The sequence below is a fragment of the Rhea pennata genome, chromosome 1, assembly GCF_028389875.1.
Source record: "Rhea pennata isolate bPtePen1 chromosome 1, bPtePen1.pri, whole genome shotgun sequence".
Classification (NCBI taxonomy): Eukaryota; Metazoa; Chordata; class Aves; order Rheiformes; family Rheidae; genus Rhea; species Rhea pennata.
This window is the reverse complement of record NC_084663.1, coordinates 90,224,981-90,237,162: the sequence shown is the minus strand read 5'-3', so window position 1 is coordinate 90,237,162 and position 12,182 is coordinate 90,224,981. Positions and strand designations below refer to the sequence as shown.

General features: G+C 43.4%; 1 protein-coding gene across 1 annotated transcript in view; it reads right to left on the bottom strand.

Annotated features, from left to right (window-relative positions):
* CASQ2 (calsequestrin 2) overlaps positions 1-8,540 on the bottom strand; it is a 40,771-nt gene extending 32,231 nt beyond the window's left edge. The window contains exon 1 of the mRNA XM_062595219.1: positions 8,133-8,540. Within this exon, the coding sequence (XP_062451203.1) occupies positions 8,133-8,366 (234 nt within the window). The 5' untranslated portion in view covers positions 8,367-8,540. The remainder of the gene's footprint in view (positions 1-8,132) is intronic.
* Between the last annotated feature and the right edge of the window lie 3,642 nt (positions 8,541-12,182).

Below are 12,182 nucleotides of genomic sequence, written 5' to 3'. Positions count from 1 at the left end.
GAGGAAAGCTTTAAAAACAAGCAACCACCTTAAGTAGGATTTGAGATGTCAGGGATCTGTTAGCTGATGGAAGTCCATACCCTGCCAAGGTAGGGTAGAGTTCCTGGAAAGAGGATGTATCATGTATTACAGCTGATCTTAGCCAAAGCTGTGCCAGGCAGCACACAGGAATGAGCACAATCAGCACGGCCTTCGAGCACTAGTTGTCCCAAGACATCGGGAAGAGGAGGAAAAACACCTGTTTTGCAGTCACCTGCAGGAAATTTAGTTCAGTGATGCTGCTTGTTCTATTTCCTCGGGCAATTCATTCTGTCATATATGTAGGTAAATCCCAATGTGTAAAGGAAAAAAAAAAAAAAAAAAAAAAAAAAGAACTTTTGCTAAGTGACTGCTTCCTAGGTCATGGATTCCTTGTCTAGGTCCCTATATTTAGGCACAAAGGCCTCAAAAAGACATCTTTAGCCATCAAACCTGGGACTGTTTCATTTAATCTCTTTCATAACCTGGTCAAGCTCCACTTAAAACTCATTGAGTTGTTCTCCCCTTGACTTCTTTCTTTGCTAATGCTTAGGAACTTGCTAGTTTCTAGCTTTGGTTTATTCATAGCCCATTTGTCCTTAGGCTTTGTGCTTAAATAGCTCTTCTCCCTCTTGGGTGTTTAAAAAGAATTATCGTATTTCCTTTTCATTCTCCCCACAGATGAAGCTTGGGCATGGAAGAAAGACAGCTTTAGGCTTTGATTAGTTTGGTTTTAGATGAAGGGAACTGACAGACTAAGCTGTGGAGTAAGGTTGCTGTGAGCAAGTGCAGGATGGCTTGCTGTGTCTGATCTGCTTCACTTAACAACAGCTGCCCCAGCCTGTGGGCAGGCACCTTAGAAATGTCAAGGTCCAGGCAGAGAGCATGAAATGATAACAATAAACACCACAAATGTCCACTGCGTAGGCGAATGTGAACTCAAGTGCATCAGTTTCTCCTCCACCCCCGCCCCTCCTCCCAGTGCATGAGGCCCCCACTTGCCATTTCTAGGACAGGGGGAAACGCATGTCATTGTAAAAGAATGAGATCTTGTTTCCTGGGAATTAGCCCAACAGGAATGCAGTAGAAATGTTCACTACCAATTCTCTGGGAACCTGACTCATGTGGCAGAATGGCTGTGACCAAAGAGGATGGACTTTTTAAAATTTTTCTTCATTTCTTGGGCACTTACAGTGCTGAATGGTAGAGCAACACAGAGGAGTGTCTATGTGGCTTGAAGTCTTGCATGACATCTACAGAGGCTTTCTGCTCTCCAGCTGGACGGTGTGAACAGCTCATTGCCCCAGGGCTGAAGAAGTCTGCAAATCCCAAGCAGACTTTGCTTTGCATTGTGTCATCAGTGATCCCAAGCTCACAGGGATCTGCCATGTCTCCAGGTGACATTCACATAACAGTAGGTTTTTGGATGAAACCAACTTAATTTTCTTTAGATCTTGGGATTACAGCTGTTTTCTGCCCATAGAATTGCTGTCAGCACACTCCACTCCAGTTGCATTTCAGCTGACACAAACAGTGCCTTTTAAAGAGAAGTGCTGCAGCAAAACTGGGGTCCTATGTGAAAAGCAGCTCCTGCCACCAGTTCAAACTGTTTGCTGGGGGACTGAGAGAGGGATTTTAAAGAAAGATGGTAGACAATAACAGGCAGGGCAGTCCTAGAAATTGTTTCTACTACTGTTACACAGTATGGCAAAATCATATACTTGTTCCTGGATCTCAATGTCCCCATCTAGAAAATGGGAGCTTTCTGTAACTCACTTTTGTCAGTGGGTGAAATCTTCCTATTGCTACTGCTAAAAGTCAGTGTTTTTTCTCTGCTGGCTGCTGATGAATTGAGACCTACTTACAGAGTCTCAAAGGACAAGTAGTCAGTGCACATTTTTTCCTCTTCTTTTCTCCTCTCCTTTCTTATTTTTGCATTAACTTAGCTGAAGTAGCAGTTACTGCTTTAGTGGCCATGGAAACTAGAGCTCCTCTTTTACTACAGGTATGTACAAGGCCATTGCATGGTTGGCTTCTACACATTCCCTTCCAGGTGTGCCTCCTCTCTTACCCTGAGGGCTTACTCTCTAGGGACTTGGAGACCTGATGATTTCCATGGCATGTTTCATCTCTGGCACCACTTGTTCATGCTTTTTGTCCCTATCAATGAATATGTTTTGTGCACATGGCTACCTAGCCCAAGAAATTTTATTGAGACACTCTCATATGAATATTTCAAAGAAAAAGACTGAAATTTGAGTCTGTGAAACAGACAGACATAGGTGATTAAAGAAAGTGCTTGCTTTTATGTTCTCCTGTACGCTGTCTAGAGATGGGGATAAACTAGAATCTTGGCTCCTGACTCCTATGAATTTCTGGGATTATCTGGTTTTAACTGCACAGATCTAAGCTTGTAGATTTGTTTTCATGTTGGATCAGAAACAGAGAAGTCTTGTTTTCTCGATGTTGCGTGGCTCCGAACTCTCACAGGAACCACCTGCTCTCAAGAGATTTCAAGACCATATGGGTAGAACTACCCAAGAAACAGCTATCTTACACTAGTTTTTCCATCCTGAGCTGGAACCTCATGAGAGGAGCTGTAGAGGTTTGAACTCCTGAAAATAAATCCTTATTCTCAAGTGAACTGGGAGCTAGACTTTTATCCACACTTTAACCCTGTTCTTTTACTAAATTGAAAATATGTCTTTCCTCCTTCTATTACAAGTAGCTACCGACTGTGCTCTAGACACTAGAAGGGAGATGCAATGTGATCTCATGGGCTCATATCCCCAGATATGTAGGAGGAATTTTTCCATGTGTAGTTTATTATAGAATTGGACAAATATGTTGCGGAGTTTCATATTGTCTGTCCCTTATTGCTAGAGGCCAACCTCTGATCTTGGAGCTGATTGGGAAAGGACCACCATGTTCTTCCTCTCTAACATCTAATCAAACTGGTTTGTGCTATGACAGCTCTCCATGAAATTTCAGCCCAGGAACACTGTTGCATTAAAGGACCTAAAATGATTGGGCCTTTTTTTTTCTTTTCTTTCTTTCTTTTCTTTTTTTTTTTTCTTTTTTTTTTTTTTTTTTTTTTTTGGTGGCTATTGCATGTACCCTCACATGGGAAGGGAAGAATGAAAGGTGAACCAGGGCTGAGAGAGTTTAAGCATAGGGGAGAGAAATGGAGACCACGATTGCACTGCAAGCAGCCTGCTCTGTTAGTGAGACAACCTCAGTAGCTCGAGAGAGCTTCCCACGTTCAACAGTAAAGCCTCTAATCCCACTGGTCATTATTCTTATTCTGTGGTTCCTAAAGGCAGGGGGTGGTTCTCTGGATGGAGAAAACTATTCCAGTAACTGGGAAGAGTTTGCAGATGAGAGGAGAAGGTCTGAAAAGCAATGGCATGAGACAAGAGGAAATGTAGTAGGAGAGCTAGGAAGCACAGGAGAAGCTGAACAGACACTTCTCAGCTTCACTGATCTGGTCTCATCTTTTGCCCTTTTTCAATTAAAGCTGAGACTTCTTCAGGACAAGAAGCTTTTTTTTTTTTTTTTTTTTTTTTTTCTTTTTCTTTAAATTGCCTCTTAGATCACAGAATCACAGAATAGGAGGTATGTAGTATAAATAGTAAATATGTATTGCAGACTTGTGTCTGGCTGTATCATCTGCTGCTTCATTGTGTTCACTTTGCAGGGTGTGTAGGGCCCTTGTAAACATTGCCACAAAGTAGGAATAGCTACTGTTAGCTCCAGGACCGCCTGGTTCAACCTCTTGCATTGCCCTGTGGGGAGACCTTTCCCAGTTCAATCTGTGGGTGTTATTCAGTAGTTGGGGGGGCAGAGTGGAGGACTGGGAGAAGGGAGAGCAAAGGAAAAGTGCCCTTTCATCTGAGCTGTGCAGTAGCCCCTACTTGTGTAGGCCACACTCTGTCCTGGAGTTGCTGTCATTTTACAGTGTCTCCCCATGCTGGCCAGTGGGCAGTTGCATCTCCAAACATTGCTTTGACTCTTTTCCTGACCAGCTAACTCGATAGCCCCTGACTTTCCAGCCTGCCACCTGAGGGGCTGGCACTGCCATCGTTGGAGCTGTTGCTATGCACAAAGGTTGACACCAAGAAGCTGCTGTCACTGCTCACATAGGGGCTCAGTTGTCCCAGGGCCTTGTCCTCACCTGGTGGCAGATAGCAGAGGCAGTGGTGGGAGCTGCTGGAGTGCTCCCTGCCACTCTTTACCTGAGAGGAAGGCTCGTTGCCTCAGTAAGAGTTATTCCCTTTCTAAACTGGAAAGGTGCCCTAGATTGTGTGGGAATCTAATGATGGATGCCAGTATGCATGGGTGTGGGGAGCTGAAGACTCAGCGAGCTGTCCTATTATTATGTCAGGTTAATGATAGCATCCCTTTACTGGGGATCTCTGGTGTCCAGTGTGTGCTTTTGACAGTGGCAGTCCAGCAGCCTGGACTTCTGTTGTGAGAAGGATTTGGAGGAAATTTTTGCCGTTTTAACAAAAGATTGGAGTGCTCAGGCTTGGGCACATGCTTTTCTTAAGCAAGTCTCTCACAGGCCTGAAGCTCATCATGTCAGGCCTGTGTGTCGTCAGGCTGTGGCAGGTCTTCACGAAAGCTGAGCTATGGCTTCTGGGGAAAACATTATTTCTCCTCATACTGCTTTTTGTAGTTCCAATTTGACAAAGTCCTTAAATACGTGCTTAATTTTACTGATGTGCTTCTGGTTTTCAGCCTGATTTCCTAAGGAAATGAGGCCCTTGTTATTCTACTCTTTTGCATGCTCTCTCTCTCTCTCCCCCTCCCCCTCTCTCTAGTCTGTCTATTATCTCCCCTAATAAGTTTTCAAGCTATTGGTTCATTTCAGCCAAACCTTACAGAGGCAGGAGTCTCAAATATAATTAAGTTCTTGCAAGCTTCATGAACAGCAGAAACTTGGAAAGGAAGGGACTAAAGTGTTCTGCATGAAGGAAATGTTGCCACATGAGCTCAACCATTGTCAGACACCAGAGAACTGTCATAAGGACCTCATGGGTTTCTCAGTCATGGGATAAGCTCCAACCAGAGCTTGTGAGCAACATACATTTCAGGGGAAACTATGCTCACAGTCAAGGGACAATTTGTTCATGGAGTGGAGGAGTATCTGTCCGAGTCTATTTTGCCTTTCTTGAGTGCTTTGTAACTGTGGCTTCTCTGATGTGCTGAAGCCTAAACCAGTGGCTGTATCTGGAGTCAAACTGGCAGGAACTGTTGGGACTTTTGCTTGCTTCTGCAGTATGTCATGCCATCTACTATCTGAGCACATCTAGGAGTTTCTATTAGCAAATTTGCAGGAGCTCTGTTCTTTTCTTGGTATCTATGATGCTTCTTGAGGCCTTTGGTGTTCTATATTTACAATTATAAATTATTTATAAGGTACTTAATGACTTGGGATGCATGTGGGAGAAACAGAAAGGGTGGATTATTTGGGGGCTTTCTGGACTCTAACATCCATTAAGCTCATTCCCCTCTGTGCATGCATTCACTCACATTCATCCAGAGATAAGCAGTGACAACCCTCAATACCCAGTTCAGATCTTTGCCTAGCTCCACACCCAGCTGGGTTTTGGTTGAAGGCTCCCTACTATTCCTAAAGAGGGAAGTCAGTACTACTTGATGGAAGGGAAATCAAGGATATGATGTTTTCCAGGCTGTGAAAGCAGCATATTCTATTGTGAGCAGGAAAATTCTCTGTGCAGTAAGATGGAAAAATATTAGATGCTCCAAAAAGTCATCTTACCACAGCCAGCTCCCAAGTCAGTTGGCAAGAAATACCAAAGGCTTGAGTGTTTGCCTCTTAGACACCTTATTCCAGGCTTAAGGACCTTTCTTAATTGAGCATTCAAGACTCTGAACTCTTTCTTAAAACCAGACACATAAAGCATTCCTGAGTGAGGGGCACCAGCCAACTTTTCCTAAATGTGGCTGGAAGGAAAGGTTCTGTCCCTATTACTGTGCATACTTAGTAGCACCGTATTCATAGTATTTGCTTAAATCATGGGAGACCTATGTTCAGTTCCTTACTGCCTCCAGGGAGATTGATCCAAGGTATTTCATCTCCCATATGAATGACCTCATGCCTCAGCCACAGAGCCACTGAAGCCATTTCTTCCCCTCTCACTGGTCTGGTGAATATGTATGAAGTCACACAACTGGATGAGCTCCAGTAGGAGAGATGAGAGTGATCCCCACTGCACAGTAATGTTATGGCTTGATTGTCCAGCTGTCTGCTGGGAGATGAGCCTTTGAACTCCATCTTGAGAAGGATTCATTTAAAACTTGGCTTGCCCACACCTTTCATGAATGCTCTGGTGGCTGAGTTAACCCAGAAACTGGGAGCTCCAGCACCTTTCTGGGCTGTGTCCTATCTAGGATTTTGTCTCTTAGGTGCCTTCTGAGACCCTTTTGCAGTCCAATTCCCTTGGATGACAGAGGCAAAGGAGTGCAGTCTGTAGACTGCTGTTGTGCTTGGGCTATGAAATTGCTGCTGTGATTCTCAGTCCAAGGAAGACTGAGAAACTTTGAGACGTGCCCTGAATCAGCAGTGCAAGTGCTTGGGAAATTCTGAGGTTCCATTCTGGTTCCATTCCATTACTGGGTTGGAGCATTACAATTATGTAAAATCTGCTGTGGATCTAATCAATAATCTCTTGTCCAAGGTCATGCAAGAAGTCTATGGCAGAGAGGCAATTGGAAACTAAATCTCGAGTCCTAAGCTAATGCATTCACTGTAGAATCAAACCCTACAAAACAAAGACTTTAACTCTTATTGTAATACAATCATTGCACCCTTGATATGGTTAATTGTTAGCATGGATATATTTGTCATGAGTATAATGTATAGGATGCAACATACCTGTTGGTATGTTGTCAGGTTTCTATAAATATGTATTTAGTAACTACTTGCCATCTATATAGCACAAAATAACTACCCTGTTAAATAATAATGCAATTATATGATCAAGCATAAACACTTCATCTGGAGTTCTAGGATTATCTTTTCTTTTCTTTGCCAAATGCTAGCTGATCATTTACCTGCAGCAATTTACTGTTTCCTGATGGGTGAATAAAATCTGATTAGTTCCTGAATCTTTCTTATTTTTAATCTTTCTGAGGGGGTCAGCAGATTTTGAACGTGGCATCGGGCTTTTCTAAGTCCTAGCCCTAAACAAGAATATTTTTGAATTCACAGTTGCTGTTCTCATAGGAGTGCAATGCATTCTTTCCCTCGATCAGAAAAATAAAGTTTGTGTTTCTTTTACAGTTTTCTCTCTCTTTCCAAATAGGTCTTTCAGTTAAGAGGGAATATTCCTAAGCTTTTGGTAGGAAATGAACCCCTAATAATTCAGGCTTTCTGGTGTGTGAGCCCCTAGATTGCAGCTACAATATAAGAAAGAATGCTATAAATCTACTATATAGTCTTTACTATGATTTATTTTACTGAGGATTACTTAATCATTCTTTCAGCAAAGAATTAACAATACTCTGGCACCGAAGTGAATGATTGCATTAACAAGCAGCTACAGACTGATTCCGAACAGGCGACTGAGTGCCAGGAAAAAAAAAGAGGATTTAGTACTGCATCAATTTTTGAGAAGGGGAGCTAGGATGCCCTTTTACAGCAGAATTTAGTAAGGACTTTTTGACTGATTGCTCCTAGCAGGACAGAAAATGGGACTGAATTTGGAATACAAGAAGGGAACTGACTTGCACAAAATAAGAAGGAATCTAAAAATTTCAAGCTCCAAATGCAGATCTGTGTGGAGATTTAGAAAAACGCAGCTGAGCTGAGTTCATATTGCTGAGATTTAAAGGTTACTTGGTTTTAAGTGGGATTCTAACCTACAATCTGGAGGGACTATCTCCCTGCAAACAATTCACAGCAGTGCAATAAAGGCCCTTTGCTTGGATTTCACAGAACCCAAGGGCTAATTCAAATTCAGGTAAACACCCAGACCTTTGGGTGCCTTCCTGCATTATCCTTTGACTGTCTTTTCCCATGGCTCCTCTCCACAGCTTCAAAGGGTGCTGTTGTATTGACCCCAACTGAGACATGCACTGGTGCTTACCTCCAGGACCATCTCTGTCATCTGGAACTGCTTCTGGGAGACCTTGTCGGAGCTCACAGGCTCATGGAAGAGCAAGCATAGCATGTCATACTTCTTCAGGGCTTGCTTATAGTTCTTTTCGTTCAAGTCAATCACTCGGTCTTTCCCATCGTAAGTGGGGAAATGTAGTCCCTCTTCTGCTTTGCAGCAGAAAAGCAGGTAAAAACCTGCCAGAATCCAGCAAGTTGCCTTCATAGGGAAACCTCTGGAGTGGAGTGGAAGGCAGGTGAATGTCTCCTTTCTTCTCTGTTTGGAAAGAGAGGGAGACCAAAGACACTGATGAAGTTTGAACAGTTTCTCTTTCTTCTGCCTTCCTAATGATCAGTCCAAACTCTGCAAGGCTGGTGGGAAGCAGCAAACTTTGCAGTCCTGGGCTCAAAACAAAGAGACAGACAGGAGAAGCTGTCAGGCCAAGCCCCAGATACCTTACATAGCTGTGTCCGGCTCCCGTGTCATTAGGAACTCCATTTTTAGGAAGCAGTTGTTTCAGGCTAAAAATAAACCCTGCAATGAATAAAAAAGGACAGATATGACACTATTGAGGGACTTGCTGGCACTCTGCAGCATCTGAGTGAGAGGCAGTGAGTGAGTGGAGATGTTGATGCTGGGAATATGCAGGCAGGTTTTACAAAGGGACAGGCTTCGTTTGTACAGAAAATTAAGGCACAATCTGCCCTACTAGGACTTAACAAAAATAGAAAATATTTACTATGTTTTATAATAAGGGTGTCTTTCTTTGTAACCACTTGGGCATCACAGTGATTAGGCTTGGATAACAGATCTTGGATTAAAAGATTTAAGAGACTGCACCACTAGAGGCAAAGTCACATTTCCTCAGGCAGCAAAGGACGTGAGAGCTCATGGGACTCCCTTCTCCGGGGGCATCAGCCAGAACTGCTTGCTTAAATGCAAGTTGTTTTCTGAATCACTCTCTCTGTTTGCGAGGTACCAGGAGAATTTCTGGCATTTGAATTTGCTTCTCCCAGATGTAATCCCAAAGCAGATTGAAGCTTCCACTGCAAACTCCTATGCCCAGAGCAGTTACAAAGCCCCCAGCTTTATATGCAAGTAGTTAAAGCTTTATCATGCTAAAGGCAAGAGGGGCAGGAGGCAGTGGCACAAACCCCCTGCTACCCCTTGGGGCAGCAGGCAGGAATCTCCTCAGGACGATGGAGAGATGCTGCCATCCCTGTGGGCCTCTCAGCCTGTGACCTGCCTTATAGTCCTGAGATTTTGTCACGCAGTTCTGTTGAGGTTACTAGCAAGCTGTTCCTCATATCCCCTCCTCTTCATTTCCCAAGAATGATGATCAATAAATTTCTCATTTTCCTTGGGACCGCTGTCTCAGGATCTCCCTCTACTTCCCCAGGGACTCAACTCTAATTACCACTTTCCTTCTTCACCTACATCAAGCTGCTGAGGGAGAACAGTTCGATAGCAGTGTCTTTCATGACTTGCTCTCCTCTGACATGAGTGTCACCACTGCCCCATGACTGGCAGCAATGGGAATGTGGAGGCAGGCCAGCTGGCTACAGGTCAGCACTGACAAAGCGAGGTGACATTGATCTGCGGGAGAAAGTATTCTGAGGAGCTGGCAAAACACAGTTTGACAAGGGGTACAAGTGTCCCCCGTGCCAAAGTGAGGTGCAAACACATGGGTTTACTAGGCCTCCTTATGCCCGTAACAGCTTTGCAGTTGCTCCATAACAGCTTTGCTCTGTCTGCTCTGAAAAAAGAGATGATCTTTCTTCTTGGTGCATACAGCTCTTGTCCAATCCAGCTCTTCCCACTAATTGCACAGCTGGAAGATTCCTGTATTTGTCTGGGAAAAAAAGATGAGTACTACTGAGCACTTATAGCTCTCTTCTGGGTGATGTAGGAACACATATCCCCCTTAGCTTCCACTCCCAATGTGACCAGCCCACAACATGTTGACTGAAACTCAATGCAAAAAGTTCAACACCTGACTTGTTTTCAAAACCCCTTTACAATTTCTGGCTATGCTTTTTCATAGGCTTAACGTATTTCTGTGACTTGATATCCTAATGATGAAGTTTGAGGAAGCTGAGGCACCCTTTAGGAGTGGTTATTTTTAGAGGAGATGGGAGGAGGAAAAATCTGATTTGTTTTAGTGGGAGCTGCAAGACACTTGTCACGATGGGTGACAATGACTGGACAGACTTTCGGTGAATGGCATGGAAATGAGATTGTGGGATGATCCGGTGTACATCAGGTTGGTTGCTTTTCTTTGAAGAACTTAATGCATTCAGGTGCAGGAATAAGCCTCCATTGGCATCATAGTGTTTGAAAGCAGGCACACATCAGGCAGTGCTTTAAAACTGAAACATTCACAGCTAATTCAAAATCAGCTTCCCAGGCTCCTGCCCTCCTTTTATTTTTGTAGATCTTTAGCAATTGCTCCACTTTCATGTCACTTCAGCTATTTTTAATGTGCTATCTCCAGTCTTTTTAATCTACCTTAAAATAGACATAACCTAATTTTCATTTTCTCCTCCTTTTGCTATCAGAAAAGCAGCAAAAGAGTTTTTTCATTGACAAGAAGTGTTGATTTTCTTAGCCCCAGACCATCTCTTTTATCTGTCTGTGGCATCAACAGTGAAAATCTCTTGCTGTTAGACTTCACTTATGCCCTGAGGGGAATTCCTCTAGCAGGATGACGTTGGATGTCATGGTCAACAGAGAGTCCATCTCTTTGCCTGTCTATTCAGAACCTCAGTGGGACTGTTTGTGCTAATTCCAGTGGATGTTTTCTGCAGTCTTTTAGTTTTATCTGCATTCAGTTGAAGCTCAGGATAGCTTGTTCCCTAGTTAGAAGTGCCTGCATGTCTGTGTGCTTCTCAGGAGGTAGAGTTTACATGTTTGACTTAGAAACGAATGAGCTTGTAAAGAGAATCAAGATAAATTCCTCATAATGTGAACAACAGTCTCAATCATCTTAATTTCTTAATTCTTATGAAGTGGAGCTTTAATCAAAGTGGATTTTCTCCTTGTAATCTTACAGATATATGTTTGAATTGAAATCTCAGATTCATGTATTTTGGGATGTTTAGAACAGAAGTACTTGGGTCTGATACACAGCTCCTTATTTTGCCCAGAAGCCGATAGGATGCCAAGGGCAGAGCTAGGTCTGAAACAGAATCTCCCATACTCTGGCAAAGGCCCCAAGTATTGTTTTTTTTTCTATCTATCTGACCTTTCTGGGTCCCAACAGCAGCACACTGAATCATGTTCGTCTCAGCCTCAAAAGCAAAGCTCTTTGGGAGTTCAAAGCTGTCTATCTGTATTCAAATAGTGTTTTAGACTAGGAATTTTGGGACGGACTTGCTGTCAAGAAAAGGACAGAGTGTAGACTTCATGGATCTGGGGAACCAGGATTTTGTTCAAGGCCCATTTCTATAGGACACTGACATAATGTTTCTCTGTATGACAGATCGTTCCTTGCAAGGCAGGAGTAATAGCAGTTCCCCATGGGAGGGGAGGATAGAGTGGAACAAACAGCTCCTCTGTGAAGTCTTGGATTTTGCATTCACAGGATCATTAAAAATGCTTCATACTATCCTTCTGCATAGTTCAAGGCTTTTCTGTGCCCACAGCTGCCCATAGTTGCAATACTTTAAGTTCTGTGGCCAGTGACAAGTAAGCAAATGGTATTGTCAGCACTGTCTCTCACGATGCTTGTCTCCCAGCTCAGATAGCTCATCTTCTGGCAAAGCTGGAGTCCAGTAGTCTCTGACGTAAGTTGACTGCAAGTCTCAGCCTCCTGACTCTTACTTCTTAACCAAAACACTTCAATTATTCTGTTCCTGCATTTCTTAGTTTCACATCCTGCTTCCAGAAACTGAAACAATGCTCTCCCCCAGCTAACCATCTCAGAGCCTTCCACCTGGAAGCTCTCTTAGTAAAAGGCAGGGTGGGGTGTGGGAGGGGGAAGAGAATTAAGGGAGAAACTTAATATGATTTTATCCACTGTTCTAGGTTTCTGGGGGGCAT